This window comes from Marmota flaviventris, chromosome 6 (genome assembly GCF_047511675.1).
Source record: "Marmota flaviventris isolate mMarFla1 chromosome 6, mMarFla1.hap1, whole genome shotgun sequence".
NCBI lineage: Eukaryota > Metazoa > Chordata > Mammalia > Rodentia > Sciuridae > Marmota > Marmota flaviventris.
In genome coordinates, this window is record NC_092503.1 from 133,031,678 (window position 1) to 133,056,449 (window position 24,772).

At 42.9% G+C, this 24,772-nt stretch overlaps 1 protein-coding gene across 1 annotated transcript; it reads right to left on the reverse strand.

Moving 5' to 3' along the window:
- Window positions 1–3,057: 3,057 nt before the first annotated feature.
- LOC114083885 (PRAME family member 12-like) lies at window positions 3,058–5,671 on the reverse strand. The gene is given in 3 exon segments (XM_071613855.1): window positions 3,058–3,631; window positions 4,440–5,021; window positions 5,385–5,671. Coding segments are annotated over 3 exon segments (1,443 nt in total).
- Window positions 5,672–24,772: the final 19,101 nt, after the last annotated feature.

Sequence of the window (24,772 nt, forward strand, 5' to 3'; positions counted from 1 at the left end):
AGAAATTTGTAATGTTTTGAACAACCCACAATAAAAAATTAAAAAAAAAAAAAAAAAAAAAAAAAAAAAAAAAAAAACAGGGTCTGAGTGGTCCTGAGGGACCATCCCATGGGCCAGTGACACCAGGGACAAATGGTTTGAGCGAGCATCTGCTATCTCTGCTTTCAGACCTTCTCACCTCTCATTATACACCTTAAAGGTCACTTCCAGAACCTCAGCTTTGGGATTTAGAAGCCCCCTCTCAAAGCATCTGTCACAAGGAGACAAAATTGCAATATATGCAGGCCAGGGGAGAAATAAAGCATGTCCACGTGCTTCTGCCCCTTTAGGTGCTTTATTCACTCAAATTACTCAATACAATTTCACACTTTAGGTTCTTTTATTTAACATTTATTTTTTAGGTGTAGATGGACAAAACACCATGCCTTTATTTTTATGTGGTGCTGAGGATCTAACCCATGTCCTGCCCATGCTGGGTGAGCACTATACCGCTGAGCCACAATCCCAGCCCTCTATATGTTCTTAAGCAAGAAAATGGCAGTCCTTAATGCTAGGCACTGCAATAGACATAATAAATTCACAGCAAACAATTCTAGATTAATTTTAAGCATTGCAAACGCACTTAATCATGACAGGCTAATGACAGACATTCCCTCTGCATGCTAATTCTTCTCAAGCCTCCTTGCTGAGCCAATCCCCCTCCCAAACACCCTTTATCTTGTAGGGGAACAAAAGAGTGCTTCTCACTCCCTGTTCTCACTGGTAGGTTTTAGGAGTCTCTGCTGTGTCTCTAACAATTAACTTCCATCTGTCTCTTTTCTTTTTAGTACTTATAAGGTTCTTGGTTAGCACCTGGATGGCCATCTTAAATGACAGCTGCCATTTTAAGGAAAACATTTCACTTTCCTGACCAAGGGTGTTTCTGAGAAAGGCTCACCACCATTCAAATTAAAGAATGCATTTCATTGTGTTCATATGGGCTCTGGTTCTCCTCACAGTTAGATAATTTTCTTCAAATTAAAACTTCCCCCTGGAGTCACAACAATATTGGATTTACTTATTCATTTATTTGTTCACATACATCTGTGGTTCTGGGGATGGAACCCAGGCCCTTCCACATGCTAGGCAAGTGCTTTACCATTGAGCTATGTCCCAAGGACCTCAGTTAATTTTTATGAAGTTCACTCATTTCTGTAGGAAAACATGGGTTCTGGGTCCCTAGATTGTACAGGTGAAATTGGCCAGTGTTCCAGTAGGGGATCTAGACTCTTTTGATGCAGATGCACAAAGGAATGTGCACCTTTCAGTAGCACTCCAGAGAGTGGAACCCAGTCCCCTTCTGACCCGGCCACCCTTACACACGGTCCTGTTTGTCATGACATCCTACAGTTGTGGGCTGTCTCACAGCACAAATGTACCTAGAGTCAAAAGAAGAGTAATTCAAAGAGCAATCTGGGTACTTTATCCCTAGGGCTGTGTGGGGACACATGCAACTCTCAGTCCTTATACAATTCAAGGAGTCTGGACACACCAGAATAACTTCAAAAATAACTTTTTGGTCATGAAAACCCTTAAAACAACCAGTGATGACACATCTCATATTGCAGATCTTCCTTGCCTTTATTTGATCCTAGAACCCAGCAGCAGAGCAGAATGAATGCTGTTCAGAACTCCCCACCTCACCTGCCACACACGCAAGTTAGGTGTAGAGCCAGAAGAAAGGAAGTGTCATAAAGAGGTGTGAGGCACACAGATCACTGTGTGGCGGACAGATGGGCTGGCTGTGTAGGACCTGGACTCGGCTACCTGTTCCAAGAGTGAGCTGCAGTCTGCTTACACATGGAACTGGGTTCTAGTTCACTGTGTATGGAGAAGCCTTCAAGCCCAAATTAGATCATGTACACAGGCAGCTTTAGGATAACTTAAAAAAAGTTTGGGTGGACCTCCTTCTCCACCTTGGATGGGAAGCTAAGTCTAAGGTCACAGCATAATCCCACCAAACTTAGTCCTCAGCAGGAGTTGTCATTTAGGGGATCTTGGCTAAGGACCAGGCAGCACAGGTAGGGCCACCCATTTGCCCACAGCCACCTCATCCTTACTCATCCTCTGATCATCTGCTGAATGAAAACCTTGTGTCCCGGGTAGGGAGAAATGGGAAGTGTTAGGGGAAGATCTGTCAGTTATGAGCAGCCTTCTCCCCCACCAGAAGGTGGTAATTAATTCAGTTATTTTAGACACATTCAGAAATGTTATCTACCTATATAATTCTACTATTTTGATGAAAGCTAATTTGGATGGTTTCATTGGCCAAGACTACATTATTTCAGGAAAGACTTGGTAGCAGGATGACAGGCAAGATTTTGTGAGGCCCAGAGACCCTATTTTATTCTCATTGCATCCAAAGACCAAGATGCCAAGTTTCTAGGTCTATGTGGAGACCCACAAGGATGGGTGTACCTTGAGTGTCTGGGTGGCACTGAGGTCACCTAAGAAGGGCTTTTTGAAATTTTACTGTCCACTTAGGATGCTCCAGGGCTCCTGTGTTCCCCTACATGGATTATGCCACAGTGAAGCCACAGACAATGACCTGATTTCAGTTTGATGCTCTGAGTTTCTGGGAATGAACCTCATTGATCACCAAGTACTTGGTGGTATTTCTCCATCAGCCCCTGGAGAATTCCAGTGTCAAAATCAGAAAACTGGGTAAAACCATCATGGAAGATGTCAGAGGACTAATCTTGAGATTCCATTCATTTCATACTATTTATTTATGGAATATCCATGAAACAAAATAGTTTCTTCATATGTGCATGAAGCCTAAATCCCATTCTAAAAATCCAGGCCCCTTGTTATGACTCTATACAGACACATATGGCTCTAAACAGAAGGTCCAATCTTCAGGTGCTTCCTACCAATGTAGCCCCAGCATCTGACTCCTTTCCCCATCCACACTTCAGACAGTATCTGAAATGCTGGGCTCTGAGTTTCCTTCATGATCCCTCTACATCCTGGTTATACATCCAATTGCGAAAAGGGCATATTTTTATACACACCCAACTAGGCAGCTGTTGGACAGAAACAGTGAATGAGGCCCTGGTTGTAGATGAACATGTGGCCACATTGAGGACAGGGCACAGTATCGAAAATAAGGACCTTTGGCTGCCTAAGGTCCTTCAATAGTGCTGTGAGCTCAGCACAGAGTTGGGAACATCTCTCTCGGTGGATGGCACCCTGGGCATCATAGCTCTCCAGAGGGGCAGGGTATAGCTCTATGCTCAACTGGCTCAGCCCGGCAGTGTGACAGAGCAGGTCCCTGAGGACCGACATAGAGATGCGATTCCGGAAAAAGCACAAGGTCCTGAGCTGAGAGCAATGGCTCAGGGCAGGCAGGATGGCTTGGAGCTGGGAGTCCGCAATCTCACAGGCTTCCAAGTCCAACCTGTTCAGGGTGGAGGCAACAGTCTCCAGCAGAATTTTGAGTGGCTTTGGACTGAAATTGGTCAATTTGATGTATCTCAGATCCAGGTGCCTTAGCTGGCTGGTGTTTGGGCATCGGGAGAGATAATTCCAGTCAGAATCTGTGAGCAGGCAGTTGGTTATTGAGAGGGTCTCCAGGGGGGTCTTCAGGTTCCTAAGGAGAAACAAGGCAGTCAGTTCTGAGGGAGAAAATGAATTGGCCTAAACCCAATGTCTCCATGGCCATCTGAATATGGTTGACATTTTGTAGAATCTGCTCATTCAGGTCACTGGATTTCAACCTGAAACTTTCACCACTACTTGTGTGACCAGGTGGGTCCTCCATCTCTATGAATATCACCCTCAACGACAAGCAGAAAGCCACATATCTAGCCACAGGAAGTCAGGAAGAGTCATGCACCAAAGACAAATCCAGGAAAGATGTGTCAAAACACACTGGGGTTAACTCCTGCAGGGCTCATTCCCTGTCCCCTCAGCAAGCGCTTACTTCCTGCTCTTCATTCACAGCCCCTGAGTCATCACCTGGAACTCCAGCTGCCTTCCCAGGAGGAAATTAGAAGTGAGCTCCTCTGCTCCCAGAAGGAGGAAAACAGAGATTCCTTGTTGAACAGGTACAGGTGTGGGGGCTTTCCTCCTTCAAAGTCCTCACCTCTACCCTGCTTTGTACACTTGTCGCTGGAAAGGCCTCCCAGAAAAGGAACCTCACCCACCCTCACTAGCTCCTGTAGGCATCAGCTGGCTTCCCAGCATGATGTCACTTCACAGACCAAGAGACTTGGTTTAACCCTTTGCTCTAACACAGATTAGGAGATCCAGCTTCAGGATACAACAGGAACAGATGATGGGGTATTTACCTTCCAGTGCCTTGTTCACCATGAGAATGTCAGTGGCTGGCGCACAGTAGGTGCCCTTTCATATTCACTGATAGTGGTCTGCAGAGGAAGCTCATCCCCCTTACTCACCTCAGCACCTGTTCCAGGTGGCCCTCAAGGAGGAGGACAGCATCCACACAGAACTTCCGCAGGCAGTCCATCCTGAGGAACTGCGAGGTGAGCTGGGAGAGCAGCCACTCCTGCTTCTCTGGGGAGGTGTGGGCAGGCATGCGGACCTGGGAGACAAGCAGCTTCCTCAGGTTCCTCATCTGGCCCAAGAAAAGAGCACAAGAACCCAAGGTGGAGGGCGCCCAGGTGCAGTGCACTTCCACCTTCTGGACAGAGTCCAGCTGCAACAGTCTCAGGACCTTCCTGGTGTGGCTGGTGGGTTTTGCAAGGATCTTCAGCCTATTGCAACACAGGTGCAGCCTGTCCCTTCTCTGTGTGACCCATAGGAACAAGAGAGTCAGGAATTCATCCAGGGTCCCTTCTGTGAGGCACAAGTCTATGAAAATCTTCAAGGGCAGCTTAGCTGCCATTACTGGACCAAGTTTCAATGTTCGATTTTTCTTAATGTCCTCTGGTGAACAGGCATCGACCATATCTCCAGACCACGTCCTCCAGAAGTTCCTTGGAACCATCCGCAAATCCAGCACCTGCAGTTTCTACCTCCTGTGGGGACCATAGCAGAGTCTCAGCCCTGAGGCCCTTGCCTTCCCCTCTCAGCTTCTGCTCCCTGCTCCACTTCTTCCTTCTGTCACGCTTTTCTCCAATCTAGACTGGTGCACCCACTTGTACAGACTGAGGCATTGCAGGTACAGCCTCATTCAGGGGTCAGCACTGCTGCCTCAAGCACCTCCACATCTGGAAGCCTTTCCCAGATGGGGCTCAGCAGGGCCAAGGCCTCTTCACCCCTCCTTGCTGGCCGCACAGGAAGCCTGTGGAGCACATTTCAGCAACCACTCTCCCTGCCTATACCCATCCCTTCCCTGGCTCTGAGGGTGCTCCCTTCCAGGCCACCTGGGTCTCCCTCACCTAGGGCGATCCTGCAGGGCAAGCAGCATGTCCAGCCCATCCAGTACCACTCGGAGCATATCCAGCTGTGGCTTCCTCATCAGGGCCCCCAGGGGCAGGCATGTGAAGGGCCAGGCCTGCACCATTTTCTTCAAGACCTCTGTGTGTCCCCTGCTGAAGGCCTCCACAAAGAATGGTGGGAAGAGCTCTATGGGCAGGTCCTCCAGATCCAGGATGGACCTGGACTTGTCGCTCAGTAGGATGCACCCTGCCAGCTCCAGCAGCATGGGTGGGGAGTGGTTGCTCATCTTAGCGAGTCTGTAAGAATAAGGATCCTGGAAAATGGTCCAGAGAAAAGGCCACTATCCCATCCATTGCCAGCCACTGGGAAGGGGGTACTAGGGAGTCCAAAAACTCACCCCAACCTTAATGGGGGAAAGCCTTTGATTACTATTTTGTCCTTATAAAATGGGAATTCGAGTGTCATGTGACTTGATGCAGTAGGCTCCTCAGTTTCAAAAACTACAGTGGCTCAGAAAGGAGTTGCCCTCACATGGGTGATGTTATTTTTAATTTCAAAAAATTAAATGGGCATATATAAAGCATGTGCCCATATTATAAAACACTTGGAAATTACAACAGAGTCTCATGGATATCTGTTACTCATGTGAGATTCTGCCACCTTAGGGGGGGAGTTCAAGAGAACAAACAGATCAGAAGAACAGGGTCTTTGAACTGTTGTATGAGATTGTTTGAAGCTTTTTGTTTATGTGTTTAAACAAATTATAAAATTACAAAGCTACATAAGCCTTAAAGTATAATTTGGAGGATGAGGCGATATTGGTGATTAAATTCAGGACACTCAACCAGTAAGTCACTGCCCCCAGCCATATTTTGTATTTTAGTTGGAAACAGGATATTACTGAATTGTTCAGCGCCTGGTGCTGCTGTGGCTAGCTTTGAACTCTAGTTCTCTGGCCTCCTCAAACTCTAGAGGTGTAGGGATTAGAGGTGTGTGCCACCATGCCCAGCAAAACAGTATGAATTTAAGGGCACACAAAATAAATATTTTTATTATCAGAAAATAGAATTCCAATCAATTAGAATGAAATAGGATTGCAATCCACTTCTTGGTTAAGTAATTTTAAATTGGCTTTGCCTGGAGCTCAATGGAAGAGCACTTTCCTAGGACATGTGAGGCACTGGGCTTGATCCTCAGCAGCAGGTAAAAATTATTAAATGTTGGGTTGGGGACATACCTCTGTTGTAGAGTGCTTGCCTCACTTGCACAAGGCCCTGGTTCAATCACCATACCCCCAAATAAATAAATGGATAAATAAATTATATTGTCCATATAAACTTTAGAAAACAACAATTTAGAAAAAGAAAATGTGCGGGGCATGCGTGCACAAGCCTGTAATCCAAGGGTCTCCAGAGACTGAGACAGGGGGATCATGCGATCAAAGTTAGCCTCAGCAAGAGCAGGCGCTAAGAAACTAAGTGAGACCCTGTCTCTTAATACAGCACAAAACATGGCTGGGGATGTGGCTCAGTGTTTGAGTGCCCCTGGGTTCAATAGCCCATACCAAAGAAAGAAAGAAAGAAAATTGAAAGTGACATAAACCAAAGTGGAAATCCTAGTGTTCAGGATCAAGGTAAAAATACACTGAGAGGCAAAATAGATGTTCTAAATTGGTTCATGAGAAAAGACAGGAAAAAAAAATTGTTTCTGAATCCGCACAGGTGAGGCCGGACAGGGTGGTGCTCAGGGCAGTGAGGGACTTACTGGATCTGTCCAGGTGTGCAGGGTTCTTGGAGCCTCAGCAGGCCAGGCTGGTTCTCCTTGGGCTCCAGGACTCTTGTGTTTCTCTTCTGGCTCCACAGGAGCTTTTATGGACCTCTCTGACCACGCCCCCACTTCCATCTGATTGGCTGGCATACAATCAGAAAGCAGTATCTGATCAGGTTTTCCATCTTCACCCACTTAATCCTGATTGGATTTTCTTCCTCCAGATTGATTGATTGATTCCAATGGTCATGGGGCTGACTGGTTTGCGCACAATCCAGGAGAGTGTGACAGTCAGGGATGCGTCCTTCCATACACTCCACTCCATGGACTCAGTTTTGTCCATATGTGACCCTCCTGTTCCTCCCGTGAGACAGAAAAGCACCGAATCCCTAAGAAAAAAACAACACCTGAAAATATCTTTCAAAGGCGTCTTTGGCCATATCCAAATTATTTGAATTTTTTTCTCGAAAATTCCATAGTAAAAACAGCTTTTTGAAGACAGTAGTGTCATCCACGAAGACCACAGAATGGAAACCATGTTGACAACAGTCACACAACTGTCGAGTTACCTTGCAGCAAATCTGGGCACACTCAGAGAGGAAGAGCAGACAAGGAGGGTGGAATCAGTCTTCTAGACTTAGGGCAATACTTCTCCTGTTTGTCTGTCTGTACTGGGGATTGAACCCATTGGTTCTCAACCACTGAACCACATCTCCTGCCCTTTTTATTTTTTGCTTTTATTTGGAGATAGTGTCTCACTAAATTGCTTAGGTCCTCATTAAGTTGCTGAGGCTGGCCTCAAATTTGCCTTCCTCCTGCCTCAGTCTCCTGGGTTGCTGTGATTATAGGCATGGGCCAACATGCCCCATCAGAATTGGAAAAGTCTGAAATCCACCAAGGGTGGAAACTGTGGGCAACTTGGGAATGGGAGAGAAAGACACAGGGTTGGACAGCAGGTGTTTCTGACATCAGGGAGGCCACCAACTGGAGACTCTTCCTGCAGAATCAGGGACCCGAGGGCACATCTCTCAGACAGCCATTGCTCCAGGCAGTTTCCAGGGCTCTTTAGGCTGTGAGAATTTCATAGGCAAAGGAAAATTTGAAGAGCCTGAGTAAAAAGTAATTCAGGAATTGAGGAAGGAAAGAGAGGGAGTGCTTGGATGATGAGCCATGTGAGGGGAGGACTTACAGGAAGATGTAGAAGGAATGGTTTGAATAGCGTCATTTACAGAATTGCATTTCTGCTTTGTTGTTCTGTTTTTGTGTTAGTCATCTTTTACATGCTCTCACTACAACACCCAACCCCAACAACTACAGAGGAGAAAAAGTTTATTTGGGGACTCATGGTTTCAGAGGTCTCAATGCACACACAACAGATTCCATTTCTTGGGCCCTCATCTTCAAGATGAGGCTGACCATTATGGTGGGAGATTGTGACAGAGGGAAGGTGCTCACATTATTAGAGAACAGAGAGGGAGAAAGATGGCCCCTTGCCAGATACAATATATACACACCGTATTCACACGCCCATGGATTAGCTTCCTCCAGCCACACCTCAGGTGCCCCCTATTATCACTCAGTTAATCCCATTAGTAATTAACTTACTTACAAGGTTAAGGCTATAAACCAATCATGTCTCCTCCAAAACCATTCTCTCACAGGTGAGCTATTGGGAGACACAGCATCTAAACCATGATAATCTTTTGGGTATCTGTTGGAAAATATCCCTTTTCATATCAGTTTAATATTTACAGTTGGTTGAGATGATCTTTGGTATCTGTTTCACATAATGACTTACCACAACTGACCCACATTTAATCTCCTATGTGTGCAGTGATGTAGGGTTAAGGCTATTTCAGAGACCTCATTGCTTTTTAGGCTCCACAACAATGGATATCTTGTCTCTCAATTGAATTCTAAATCTCTCTGCCATTTGTCTGTGCGTAGCCTGCTGGAAAGGGTGACCTCATGCCACAGCCCTGCTGCTCTTACCACCCTTGACTTGGTGCAGGAGGCAGGTAGATGTTTCTGTCAACCTAAGTCACAACAGACAGTGGCTCTCCAAAGAACAGGTGTAGTCAGACATAATAGGGCAGGAATGCAGGACACCTAAAGAAAGATGAGTCAGAGCCCCATCCAGGAGGCAAAGAGAGACAGTGTTTTAAAGGCAGCTTTGAATCAATTATCACTGACTCCACAGATTCAGTACCATGGGTGGCCTCAGTTCAAGGACAACAGGTGGCTACTGACCAGGTGTCCTCCTAGAGTTTGGGGGGTGCAGGTTGGGGTGGATTTTATGCACAGCTGAGGTTGGGGCTGACTGGTTTGTGATAGTTCCTGCCATCAGGCAGGGCTGCCCAGGGACCCTCCCTTCACATCACCCTGCTTCCCCTTCATCAGGATTTGACACAGTTCCTGCCTGTTGATTTGAGCACCATTATGTTTCCCCCTTGGGATGAAGGTTTTTTCTCTGGATGCATCACATAATGCTTAGGGTTTGATTCTCTCTCGGTGCCAGGATGGACTTTTCCTGGTTGGTCCAGTCTCCCATTGGAGGGAATTAATAGATGACTAGGAATCATTGTTGAAACTCATTGAGCCACATTTGAACAAGGTGGGTTTGGAGAAAGTGGCTCTCAGTGTTCTTCCACCAGAAAGTCACTGTTAAATTCAATTTTGCCTTTTCATTAGGCCTTGGGTACCTCATCTCCAAGCTTTAGTCTTTATTATTCTATGATGAGTTAGACTTTTACAGAAATTTTATGAGTAAAGGTGTTCATTTTTAAAAAAATATTTAGGCCCTGAATTTATTTATTTTTATTTTTTTTATTTTTTTGGCATTGGGGATTGAACCAAAGAGAGCTTTACCACTGAGCGACATTCTCAGCTTTTTTCATTTTTTCATTAATTACTTAGTTAATTAAATTATTCATTTATTCAGTTTGGGTACAAGGTTTGAAACCAGGGGAACTATACCAGTGAGCTACATTCCCAGCCCATTTTTTAAAACAAATTTTTGTTTTGAGACAGGTTCTCACTAAATTACTGAGACAGGCCTTGGATTTGAGATCCTTCTGCCTTAGCCTGCTAAGTAGATGGTGTTATGGCAAGTCCCTCCAGAAAGCACTCTAAGTCTGAATTTCAAATCAAAATAGAGCTTTACTTACCTGACTAGGGACTGTCACCCACCAAAGAGCCTCAAGCTCTGTGAGAGGGCCTCAGCTTCCTGGTCCATCCAAAAACTATATAAGCACAAAATCCACATTTCAGTGACTTGCTTATCGTCATGTAATCTAGCCAATCATAGAAATTAAAACATTAATAAGTGGGGCCTCTGGGCTCTAGGCGGGACCAGAATTTTCCAGTCAGCAAGCCAGCACATTAGCTTTGCAGTTTAGTTGAGCATGGTCCTGGGTTCAAGCAGGTGCTAGACAGTCACATCCTGAATTTGGGTGGGGGTGAGTGGGGTGAGAATGTACTTCAAAGTCATGTAGACCCACAATAGCATTCAAACCCAGGATGTAGCTCTCCATGACCACCACTGCATCCTGAGTAGGGTACAATTTGTGGGGTACAAAGTACAGAATGGCAAGTATTTTAAAGTAAGAAAACAGGTTTCATTTCAGTTTCTCAGAAACAGCTCTTGTAACAGTTTTTCATAGGAGGCAGCAAAATGAAGTCTCAGGTGCTGCCTATGACAGTTCTTGCTTTATAATTGTCTTATCTCACTCTTCAAAATTTTATACCCATCATCTATATTTTTTTTACTAATCCATAACCCATAACTGACACACTTATTGATTGTATTTATCAGTTCACAGGACAGTAGATGGGATTACAAGTGTTCACCACCACACTCTGTTTTGAATTACAATTTTGAAAAGGTAGAGCATTTGCCTAGCATGCATGAGGCCCTGGGTTTGATCCCTAGCAACAATAAATAAAGAAATGAATACATAAATACATAGATAGATAGATGAGAGACCTGTGTTCAAGTAAACTTGTTAGAGGTTTTTTTCTTCTTAATCAAATAATCTGATTTTAGTTATGTTCAGGGAAAAAAATCCAAATGATAGCTCTTGATGATAAAAATTTAGATTCTTTAACATGGTTAAAAATCTGTTGGGAATTTACTATAAACAGGTATTAACAAGGTGATTTGATTGGCATACAGAATTATGTCTGAAAACATATGAGATTTTTTTGAATTTTTGCCATTTTAAAGCAAATATTAATAAAATATCGAAATAAATACAACTTGAAAAAGTTATGTCATATTTGACAGGATTTCTCATCATATCAAATTAGGATAATTGACTTAATGTCTCTCTTCTAGAAATCCCTTGAACAACTATGGAATTCTCTAGAACATCCCAATGTTAGCTCAAGGTCAAGTGACAATGTAGACTTTGATCATAGAGAAGTTAGTAAATAATCTCAAAAGATTTAAAGCACTTCATGAAACTCGGGGTCCTAGATCATTATAAAAGATAAGTCATTTAACCAGAGTCATGAAAGATATTTAAAGTGAATAAGGAAATTTATATCCTATGAAATAATACTTCAACTTTTAACAGAGATGACTCAGTTTTTCTTTTCCCATGTAATCAGAGAACTTGATAAAAACAACTTGAAGCCTAAAAACTTACTCTCTCCTTCTCCAGTACTAAGCATTTAACCAGGGGCACTCTACCACTAAGCTACCTGCCCAATTCTCTTTGTTTTATTTTCAAACAGACTTACCAAATGGCCAAGTCTGGCCTGAATCTTGCCATCCTCTTGCCTCGGGCTCCTGAGAATCTGGAATTACAGGCATGGCCCACCTCATCTGGCTTAAAATGTACTTCTTAAAGAGCAGCTGTTTGAGAGATGTTCAACTGGAACATTCCACGTGAAAGCCATTGCTGTTTTTAATTGTCTTTTGAATCATTTGCCCACCAATTTCAAAATGTGCTTGAGAAGGAACCATAATAGACTCCTCTGCAGTGCAGAAGAAAGGCTCTCCTGGAGTTTCTTGGAATTTTCAGGTCCCATTCTGTGTTTTATTAATCTCTTGAGAGCCAATGATAAAAATCCTATGATCTTGATTGGAGAGTAAGGAGTTTAGAAGCAATTTGAGTGTGTGTGTGTGTGTGTGTGTGTGTGTGTGTGTGTAATGTTGTGGTTTTGTCAGAGTCCTCCTGAAAGTCTATTATCAAAGGACCAAGCTCAAGGACCTTCTCCTGCATGGTCCTCTGCCCTCCACTTTTGTGAGGTTTTGGAACAAATAATTCCATTTTGATTCTGCAGTCTTTTACAGTAGCATCATCAGCTGGGATACTGTGGCCACGGAATATTCTAAGCATTACATGGTCAGTATTGGCTCCCTTGAGTTGTCTAAATCTGATGGCAATCACTTGGCATGCATGAGGCTGCTGGACTGTGTGTGTGTGTGTGTGTGTGTGTGGTACCAGGAATTGTGTACCTGGGGCCCTTTACTACTGAACTACACCCCCAAAACTTTATATATTTTTATTTGAGACAGGGTCTGACTATGTTGCCCAGGGTGGCTTGGAATCTCCTATCCTCCTGCCTCAGTCTCCCAAGTTACTGTGATTGTAAGTGCGCACCTCAGTACCTGGCCAAAGAGCATTGAAAACCCTCAAGAGATTACATTGCATTGGGGAGCAAGTGCCATAACTAAAAGGAGAATAATAGCCTCAGACTGCAAAATTCCTCTGGTTTAATGTTATACCAATACCGAGACCCTTAAATAACTCTTAGACCACACATTGTCATTCCAATTAAGCCTTTATTGCTGGCCAGCAGCAGACACTCTACTCTCTAAAAGTGAGATGGTCAGAGTAGCACACCACCTTCAGTGATGCCTCATATTTAAGCCAAAAAAAACACAAAAGGGAGATTTGGGGGTCTAGCCAATGTAAGGAAGCACATTGAATATGAGAAGAAGAGCAGTGTACTAAAATTTTATTGATGTTATTATATTAACCAAGTTTTACACTCTGTAATGTGAAACAATACTCTAAAATAACAGTCGCTGTTTCACCAGAGATGTACAAACCTTCATTTGTCCCGTTAGTTGCTCTAGAGAATAAAACTTAACAGACACAATATAAATAATATTTTAAGAAGTGTTTGTCATTTTAATATGTAAATAAACTTTGGTTTATATCAGCACATTAATATTTGCTCTTAGGGAACAACCTTGAATACTTTTAACTATTTTTGTTACATATATAAACAACTTATTATAAAGAAACATTTTAATATTTAACCTTTATTTATAGATGTTTATATTACTTACTTAGACCTTATTGTTTACTTAGATGTATTATAATTATATTTTACCACATAAAGACTTTCTTACCTAGAAACATGTTTTTTTTACTAAATATATTTTTTTTTATATTTAGAACCTTTAAATAATTTTTAATCCATAGATCCCTCTTTTTTTATACCTTAAAATAACCCTTATCAATTTCTGACTTTAGATAAATTAATCCATTTTAATAACAGGAAATATATTTACAGTACTCTAATTGAAATGCAGTTGAAACCTCTTGACTTTTTATATATAGAATTATACCCGCTGGGACTTTTAACTTTTAGTAACCTTGTTTTTGTGATAACGTAAAGTAATTTTAAATTTTTTAAATTTACCAATATATGAAAACACCAACAGTGCATAAATATTTTTACTTATGGAATTTAAGGAGTTAAGATTACTTGATATTATATTTAACAGTTACCATTTAAACTTTGTAAACCAATGAGATGTCTCTAACAACACATTCATGATTAATTTCATATAGGTCAGATCTAATTTACATTTTTTTTAAAAAAAAGGTATAAGACAAGTGCATTGAATAGCATTTGTATTTTTTCCAATTGAAGAAAAATCCTAGAGACAATGGATATTAGACACTTTATAGACATTAACATTTTATTAAAAACTGTTTGACCACCTAGAAACAAATCTGTAACTTGTTTAAGTTGCATTAGTAACTTTAAAGACATTTTTACTTTTACTTATTTACCCAATTTCAATTGAACCTTTTAAATAATATGAAGCAAAGGTATTTGGATCCATTTTTAAAATTTTAATTTACAAGCTCATATGTCAATTTTTAGTATCAAATATATGTATACACAGCAATACATGTAGATGGACAGTACACCGGTGCACCTACACAAAATAGACAGACAAAAGCCTTGTAGGTTATTTGTTAAAAACCTATTAGTCTGAGAATTAACCCTTGTGAATTGGTTTTAAACAAAGCAGAATGTAATCAGAAAAACATATTAACCTAGGTGTATCAGATCAAAATTATGATTTTAACAAATATAGACTTTCAAAAACCTTCCTGGCCTTCTTCCTGAGGTGGTCCTGCTGAATAAAGGTGAAAAGAATTCAGGGAACATAGACAAGTGACAGGGCCTTATTCCTCCCTGAAGGAACTTCCCAAAGAGGCAACTCCATTGCTCTCCTCAGGAGAGACACCCAGGTTTGGGTTCCGTTGTATGGTTACATATGAGAGTCCAGTCTTCATTATCCACTGAGGGTGGGAACTGTGAGCTCTTTGGGAAGTTGGGGAGCAGAAGATACATGTCAAAGGCAAGTGTCTCTGATATGGTTTGGATATGAGTTGTCCTCCAAAAGCCTCTGTGTTAATGCAGGAGGTGAAATGATCAGATCATGAGAGCTGTAATCCAATCAGTGGATTAATCCATCAAATGGATATATTTCTCTCTCTCTCTCTCTCTCTCTCTCTCTCTCTCTCTCTCTCTTCTGATAATTAGCATGTTTTCAATCCTAGATAACCATTGAGAAAATGCAGTTTCAGAAGCCCTCTCTGGCTGCTAAGGTCCTCTGACAATGACTGGTTTCAGCTGGGTTTCCATAACCCAGGGAGGTGCCATCCCAACCAGGACACAGTTCAACTTTCCTCCTCAGAGGTCTTCCTTTGTCTTTTCCAGAGCTTTTGTTTGTCCAAGGCCTTTTCCAAATTCAAAGAGTCCTGTCTTTTCTGTCCTAGAGTCTTTCAGTCTGATAGGTTGTCAGGACTCTCAAGATAATCTTATGACCCAAGCCACTGGAGTGAGAAAAGGTGTGGGGGGATGACCAGAATGTCTGGCTGGGAGGTTCCCACAGAAGGCACATAGGAGACCACTCATCACCTGGAACTAGGGGAGAGCAGGGAGCTGGGGCTGGAGAGGTGGCCTGAGGCAGGGCTTGCTAAGTGGTAATTGGCAGGCTTGGGCAGGCTTGTAACATGGCCTGAGCTCTGTTTCCATTTCCAGAAGGCTGTTGAGAGGACCATGCTCCCTAGAGGAAATTAACAAGAAACAGAGACACCATCAGAGGAATCATTGCCACCAAGGTTAGAAAGACTGGCTTGCACTTGAGTGACCATGGGAGCATGGCAGATCCTGGAGGTGGCCCTGGGCAACTTGACCCGAGGTTGCTCTCTTGCACCACACAGAGGATTAAAGCTTCCCCTCATCGGGAAGAAACCTGCAGTGGCAAAGGTAGTAAGACTGGCCTTGGGGGGAGTTGGGGAGTTGAGGCCCTAGGTTCCCAGGAACCAGAGGCAGCCAGGCTCTGCCTGCACCAGGGGTCACAGGAGCTCTAGTCCAGGAAGAAACAACACCCAGCAGGAAAGCTAGATTCACCAACAGCCGGGGTCCAGTTTTCTAGTTTCATCTCCCCAGGGCCCACCCAGATGCCTCTACTGGACCAGCAGCCCCTACACACCATCCAGTAACAAAAACAAACAAACAGGAAATCACTTTTGGGTGTGGGGGAGATTGGTTTTGAATTAATTTTCATGGCTGCTCTCCACAGTCAGCACCAATCACAGAAAAGTGTAATCTGAAGCAAGAGCCACCTAGAAATCAGTGTCAAATGAGCCACTAGGGGGCAGGTTGTCCCAGTGTGTCCCCTTTCCTATCAAGTAACTTTCTATTGTTGAGTTCTAGAGCCAGATGTCATTGTGCGCAGTAGAGGGAATGGGCAGCTTGTGGGTGGACTCTGCCTTAGGTCAGGGCTGGCCATTTTCCCTTAGCTGTTTTTCTTTTCTTTTCCTCCTCCTCCTCCTCCTCCTCCTCCTCCTCCTCCTCCTCCTCCTCCTCCTCCTCCTCCTCCTCTTCCTTATCCTCCTCCTCCTTATTCTCCTTTCACCCCTCTTTCTCCTCTGAATTCTTCATCTTCTTTTTTGGTACAGGTGTTTGAACTCAGGGTAATTAAACACTGAGCCACATCCCCAGCTCTTTTCTATTTTTATTGAGGCAGGATTTCACTAAGCTGCTTATGGCCTTGTTAGGTTGCTGAGGCTGGCTTTGAACTTGTGATCCTTTGCCTCAGCCTCCTAAGCTGCTGGGATTACAATCATAGGCCACCATACCTGGCTCCTCGCCCTATCTTATGCTGAGACAGGATCTCACTTTGTCCTCCATACTTGTCTCAAACTCACGATCATCTTGCTGCAGCCTCTTAAATAGCTGGATTACAGACATGTACCACCATGCTCAGTTTAAATGTAAGCAATGCTAAAAGCCACATATACTATTTGAGAACATTGGCAAGTAAGAGATGGAAAATGCTAACTCTGAGATGAGGCTTGATTGTCATGTGTATCTTGTACATGTGACAACATACCACTTTGGAGTGGAGTCCTGGGAAAGAAATAGATCAGAATAGAGTCCAGCCTATGAAAAATATTGTGTGGTTCCAGGTTTGATGACCTGCACCTGTAATCCCAGCTACCCAGGAGGCTGAGGCAGAGGATCAGAAGTTCCAGGGCAGCTTCAGCAATTTAGTGAGACCCTAATCCACTTAGTAATACCCTGTCTCAAACTGAAAATATATAAATGAAAAGGAGATGTAGCTCTGTGCTGTAGTGCATCTGGATTCAATCCCCAGAACCAAAACCAAAACAAAACAAAAAATACAAGAGAAAAAGGAAAAGAAATACAGAAGGAAAGAAGTTTCATATGATCTAAACCAAAGCAGAAATCAAAACTATTAGGATGATGGGAAACTGCATGTAGAGACACTAAGTCCAAACTTCTGGGCAGTTGAAGAGAAAGAAATGTGATATTCTCTTTGCATCACAAACTATGTGCCACCATTTTGTGTTTCTTTTTTGGTACTGGGGAATGAACCCAGTGGTGCTCTTCTATGGGGCTACATCTCCACCTCCTTATATTTTTATTTTGAGACAGGATCTTGCTAACTTGCTGAGGCTGGCCTCCCACTTGTGCTTCTCCTGCCTCAGCGTTGCTGGGTTTGCAGGCATGTGCTACCACTCCTTGGCTGTAGGTCACTAGGGAAGACTGTCTGGGAGTAGACCCTCTAAAAGTTCTCTTTTAGGCTCAGTTGCCCTACAACACTAAAGCACTTGTTGCCAAATGTTCTGTTCCCATCCCTGATGCTAATGTAATAATGAGGACACAGTTTTGAGAAAAAGGAAAGGGAATGTTTACTATTTTGGTAGCAAAAAAAGAAAAAATGGAGGGTCTTCTGTCCCATAGGTTGTCATACTGCCTATCAGAGGAACAATTTTTTTTTTTACTTGATTTAAAAAAAATGACAGCAGAATGCATTACAATTCTTACTACATGCATACAGCACAATTTTTCATATCTCTGGTTGTATATAAAGTATGTTGACACCAATTTGTGTCCTCATACATGTACTTTGTATAATGATGTCCATCACATTCCATCATCCTTGCTAATCCCCTGCCCACACCCTTTCCCTCCCACTCCTCTGAACTATCTAGAATTCATCTACTCCTCCCATGGTCCCTCTCCCTACCCCACTATGAGTCAGCCTCCTTCTATCTGAGAAAACATTTGGCATTGGTTTGGGGGGGTATTTTCTAACTTCACTTAGCATTATCTACTCCAACGCCATCTATTTACCTGCAAATGTCATGATTTTATTCTCTTTTAATGCTGAATAAAATTCCATTGTGTATATACGCCACACTTTTTTATCCATTCATCTACTGAAGGGCATCTAGGTTGGCTCCACAGTTTAGTGATTGTGAATTGTGCTGCTATAACATTGATGTGGTTGTGTCCCTGTAGTATGCTGTTTTTAAGTCCTTTGGGTATAGTCTGAGGAGAGTAATAGCTTTGTCAAATGGTAATTCCATTCCCAGATTTCCAAGGAATCTCCATACTGCTTTCCATATTGGCTGCACCATTTTGCAGTCCCACCAGCAATGTATGAGTGTGCCTTTTTCCCCACATCCTTGCCAACACTTATTGTTGTTTGTCTTCATAATAGCTGCCATTCTGACTGGAGTGAGATGATATCTTAGAGTAGTTTTGATTTGCATTTCTCTGATTGCTAGAGATGATGAACATCTTTTCATATATTTGTTGATTGATTGTATATCCTCTTCTGAGAAGTGTCTGTTCAGGTCCTAGGCCCATTTGTTGATTGGATTACATTTTTTTTGGTGCTTAGCTTTTTGAGTTCTTTATATACCCTAGAGATTACTGCTGAACAGGTTGTTTTTGAAGAGGTGATTCTGAGAAAATTAGATTAGAGAGAAGAAACCAGGAAGGAGAACATCAAGGACAAGAAGATCAGGGAGGAGGAAGTCAGGGAGAAGATTTGGGGGAAAGAAAAAAATATGTAAGATTCAAAGCCACAAGGGATTTAGTGAAAGCATCAAGAAAACCCCTGTTACACACTGAACCACATCCCCAACTCCCCCATTTTTGCAGGAACTGGGCATTGAACCCAGGGGTACTTTAGCATGGAGCCACCTCCCTAGGACATTTTGTGTTTTATTTTGAGAGAGGTTATCGATAACTTGACCAGGATGTCTGTGAACTTGCAATCCTCTTGCCTCAGCTTCTGAGTTGGTGGGATTAGAGGTTGTGCCACTGTGTCCACTACAATCCACATTTTTTAAAACTCCCCATTTCAAAATTTTATTCAGCAAAAGAACAAGGTACTTTTGTTTTGTACCTCTCTTCTTACCCCCACCCCCTTTTGTACCAGGAGGAGAACCCAAAGACCACTGAGCCACAGTACTAGCATTTTTTTAAATTCAGTAAATACAAGATATAGGAAATGAAGAGTTTAACTATACAAAATGTTGGGCAATTAGGCCTTTCCTATTAGTTCAGTTCCCTGATTTCTGAAGCTTATTGTTTTGAGGTAACATGAAACATTGGAATGTTCCATTGAAAACTTAATAGACACACAATTCCCTGCGTTACTGAAACCTAGACACCGAATGAAATTTACCAGTTGCATTTTGCTAGTCTTATTTGTCTCTCAGAAATGCCCTTACTGGCCCCAGGGGTGTAGGTCTCTTTGTGCCAACACTAAGCAGATGTCAGGGCTGTGGTGCTTCTAATTCTTAAGGCTGCTCTTCCTGATTCTTTGGTCATCTTCTGTAACTGATGTCTCTGATCACTGATGTCTCTGTTCACTGATGTCTCTGCTCATACTTCTGTGCTACTGCATCTCTCATCTGAGCTCTGAGGCTGTAGGGTCTGCATCCTTGGACTCAATCAACCTTGGATTGAACATGGTTGAAAATAAGTGCATCTGGGCTAAATGTGTAGAGACTTTTTTCTTGTCATTATTCTCTAAACAGCACAGTGTAAACTGCTATGTAATGTTCCCATTGTATTAAATGTTATAAGGAACCTTGAGATGGTTTAAAGCACACAGGAGGATGTGCATAGGTTATATGCAAACACTGCATCATTTACACCTGACCTTGAATATGTGCAGAGTTTGGTATACAAAGGGGGTGGGGGGGTGTCCTGGAATCAATTCACTGTGGATAATGAGTGAAGGCTGTCTTGACATTGGGCTAGGGAGTATAATTTTCACATATGTGTTTACTCTCTAGGTCACTTGAACCCTACATATTTTTACACATCAATAATCATTGGTTTTGTGGTGGGTACCAGGGATTGAACTTAAGGGCACTCGACCACGGAGGCACATCCTCAGCACTATTGTGTATGTATTTTAGATACAGGGTCTCCCTGATGAGCTTAGTGCCTTGCCATTGCTGAGGCTGGGTTTGAACCAATGATCCTCCTATCTCAGCCTCCTGATACACTGGGATTACAGGCATGTGCCTCTGTGACTGGCAACCATGGTTCTTAGTATCAAAAAACTAACCCAGGTACATTTAAGCAGAGAGAACAACTGTAAGCATGTTGTAAAGCCCACACGATTACTGGGAAAGTTGGCACAGTGCTGTGAAAGTGGGCAGGGACCAAGGGAAGCTGGCTAGTGTTGGGATGGGCAAAGATGTGACATCTGCAGTGGAGGGGAGAAGTAAATCATATTCACACACTAATGCTTTTTTCAATGCTTTATTCACTCAAATCATTCAATACAATTTCACTGTATAGGTTCTTAATCAAGCAAATGATAATCCTTAGTGCTGGGCACTGCAATACACATAATCAATTCAAAACTAAAAATTCTAAGTTAACTCTGAGCAAGCAAACACTTAATCATGCCAGACTCATTACAGACATTCAAGTTCTTGAGAATTCAGAGAAGGGGAATGTGATGGAGATGTACAGGAACAGACGTCTGCACATATTTATGTGTGTGTATCCATTTTTGACTCTCCCAGTCTGTCCTCCCACTCCAGCCAGTACTGTAGCACTAAGGGCCAGTGTGGGGGGCCACCTCTGAGCCATTTGCATAGTCTCTACTCAGCCTTGAAGCCAAGGAGATTTCGGTGTGGCATTGCAAGTCATTCCATGGCTTATTACAGAAAGCACATGACCTCAGTCTTCCCTCAGTTATAGAGACTGCTCTGTGGCTCTGGGGTTGGGTGTTACCTGTCAAGCTGGGACAGCCCACCCATTGCTTTATTTGGTGAAGCATGTTCTATGGAAAAGCCTTTGTGTATCCCCCATAGAAAAATAAAAAAACACACATTCTGTCTCTCTCTCTCTCTCCTTCCAGTGTGGAAGCAGCATCCTTAAGATCTCAGAGCTGGCCCGCCCTTGCATTTCAAAATTATTTCTGTGCTGTGTGATTTCTTGCTGTATCTCACAGCCAGCTTTCTGCAGGAAGGGAACACAGCATATCTTCCAGTGAAGGCCACAGGCGAGAGTACAGGCTCTTGAAGGTGTTGGATCTAATGGGAAGTCAGCTCTTTTTATATTTTATTTTGAGACAAGGTCTCATGAAGTTGTCTAGGGCCTTTCTAAGTTGCTGAGGATAGCTTTCAATTTGCCATCCTCCTTCCTCAGTTTCCTGAGGGATTACATGCATACAGCAGTGTGCCTGGTTTACATAACAGGAATATTTAAACTATCAAATAACTAATAGGAAAGTTAAAAACAAAATGGTGAGTGTTAAGCATGGCCACAGTAAGAGGTTAAGAAATGCACAAAACCAGGAGAAGGAAACCATGGCAACCAAAGCACAAGTTACAAGAAAAAAGACGGAATCCAGAGTACTGGTATCAGAGCAGAGGGAGGTTCTGTTCAGCTTAAAATGCTCTTTGGTAACTATAAAATTTTTCTAAGTCCCAGAGGAAGCCCAAAAGAAAAACCAAAAATGACAGCATGTTCACAAAGGACAAAGAAGGAAATGCAAATTTATCCCAGAAGAAAACACCAACCCTCAGAAACAGACTAGAGAGTAGGGAGGAAAAGAGAGAAAAAGAACTAAAGAGAAATCAGAAAAAGAAACTAAAAATAAACAATACCAGTCAGAAATAATTCTGTATCTTTCGATAAAAAACCTTGAATTTAAACGGAATAAACTCCCCAATTATAAGATGTAAAGTGACTGAATAGATTTTCTTTTTCAATGGACTCTGGTACCTGCTGTCTACAAGAAAGTCACTTCACCTCAGACACACACAGGTGGCAGTGAAGGGATGGAAAAGATATTCCACATAAAGGAAACCAACCTAGAGCAGGAATGGCTAGACTCCTGTCAGATAAAATAGACTAGAGATTGAAACACAATAAAAAGAGATAAGGTGATCACACGATGATCAAGGGTCAATTCAGCAACATGAGACAGCAATTGTACACAAACATGTACCCGACACCCGAGCACCCACATGTGCAAAACAGATATTACTGGAATGTAAAAGAAGAAGTTGACTACAACACAGTAATAAAAGTGGGGATTCAACACCCCTTTTCAGCACTGGATGGATCAATTTCTGCACACAGTAGACATTTACAGACCACCCCACCCAACACTGCAGAGCAAACATCCTTCTCAACAGCACACGACACATTCTCCATTTATTCTCAAAATAAATCTCCATAAATTTAATAAGAATGGAATCCATAGCAGGGGGAACTCCTGGACAGTTACAAAGCATGGGAATTCTTCAGCATGTTCCCCAACAACCAATGGGTCATTGAAGAAATCAAAATATTGTCATGTATGTATGAAATTTAAAAAATACATAAAAATAAAAAAGAAAGTGTAAAATGCCTGCAGACCAATAAACAGGGCCACACAAGATATTCAAACCTGTGGATACAGTAAAAGAAATTCTAAGTGGGAAGTTCCCAAGAAGAAATACCTACATTAGGAAAATAGATCTCAATTAAATGGCCCAATATGGCATCTAAGGGACTGGAAAAAATAAGGATGGGTCATGCCCCAGTTAGTAAAATTGGGAGAAGGAATAAAATCATAAAGCTTCTCGAGTAGCTGGGATCCCAGGCATGTGCCACTGCAACCAGCTTTTCATACTTGTTTGTTATTGTTTTGGGGACCAGGCAGTGAACCCAAGGGTGCCACACCAGTGAGCCCCATACCCAGGTTGGATTTGAAACAGGGTCTCACAAACTTGCTTACAACCTCACTAAATTGCTGAGGCTGGCTTTGAACTCACCATCCTCCTGCCTCAGCCTCCTGGGCTGCTGGATCTACAGCTGTGTGCCACCAAGCCCGCTTTTGCAGTTGTTTTTAGAAGAGAACCTGTCAGTACACCTATTTGACCCACCATTGTTTTCATGTGGGTTCTGCTTCTTTCTTTTCAAATATTTCTAACAGACAGCTCTATTCCAATTAAACCTTCCCAATGTGGTCATATCATTTTTGGATTTATTTATTTGTTTACTTATTTCTGTGATGCCTTGGATGGAACCCAGGCCCTTCCACATGCTAGCAAGTGCTCTACCACTGACCAATGACCCCAGATCCCTGAGTTAGCTTTGATGAAGTTCACTCATTTCTCCAGAAAAGCATGGGTTCTGGTTTCCTAGATTGTGGAGAAGAAATTGGCCAGTGTTCAGAAGGGGCTGTAGAGTCTTTGGATGCAAAGGACTCTGCATCTTTCAGGAGCCAAGGAGTGAAACCCAGTCCCCACTGCCTGACACGGCCACCATTACAAGCTGGTCCTGTTTACCATGACATCCTACAGTTGTGTGCTCTCTCACAGCACAAATGAACCTAGAGTCAAAAGATGAGGAGCTCAAAGAGCAGTCTGGGTGCTTTAACCCCAGGACTCTGGGAAAACAAAGAGCCCTCACAACACTTCCAGTGTTCAAATGGTCTGAAGGCACCAGAATATCTTCAAGTCCCTTTTTAGTCATGATAACTCTTAAAAGAACAAATGATGACACATCTCACTATGCAGATCTTTGGCTTTATTTGAACCTAGAATCCAGCAGAATGAATGCCGTTCAGAACCTTCCACCCACCCCACACTTGCAACCTAGTCTTAGAGCCCAAGAAAAGGAAGTGCCATAAAGAGGGAGCCAGGCACAAAGATCGCTCTGTGGGTGACAGAGAGGCCAGCTGTGCTTGGCCCAGACTCTGCTACCAGTTCCAAGAGCGAGCTGCAATCTGCTTACACATCCAAGTGGGTTCCAGTTCACTATGTGTGGAGAATTATTCAAGAGCCATAATTAAAACACATCCACAGGTAGCTTTAGAACACCTCAAATGAAGACTGGGGGGACCTCATTCTCATCCTTGGATGGGAAGCTAAGGCTAAGGTCGCTGCACAAACCCACCACCCAGTCCTCAGGGGAGGGAAGTGTCAGGGGAAGGTCTGTCAGTTATGTGCACCCCTGCCCCACCAGAGCTTGTAATTTATTCAGTTTTATTTTGAAATATTCACAAGTGTTATCTACCTATATGATTATACTATTTTGCTGAAAGGGAATTTGGATACCTCCAATGGGCACCACTAGTTTAACTGAGAACAGACTACCTAGGTGGATGACAGGCAAGAGACTCAGAGCTCTGATCAATGTGCAGCATGGACACCTTCTGCAGGCACTGGGAGTGGGACAATGGGGCATGTTGTATGCAAAGATGCTCTTGCCCAGCACATCCAAAGAAACCTGAGGTTTCTGGGTCTACATGGAGACCCATGAGGAAGGGGCAGTGTTCAATGTCTGGGTGGCACTGAGGTCCCATGAGAAGAGGTTTTCTTGCAATTGCTCATGTTCTGTGCCTATGTTGAATGTTCCAGGCCACCTGTGTGCACCTGCATGTGTTAAGCCACAGAGTAGCCACACATCATGACCAGATTTCAGTTTGATCCCTTGACTTCCTGGGGCTGAACCTCATTGTTCACCAAGTACCCAGGGCCGTCTTTCTCCATCAGAACCTGGAGAATCCCAAGGT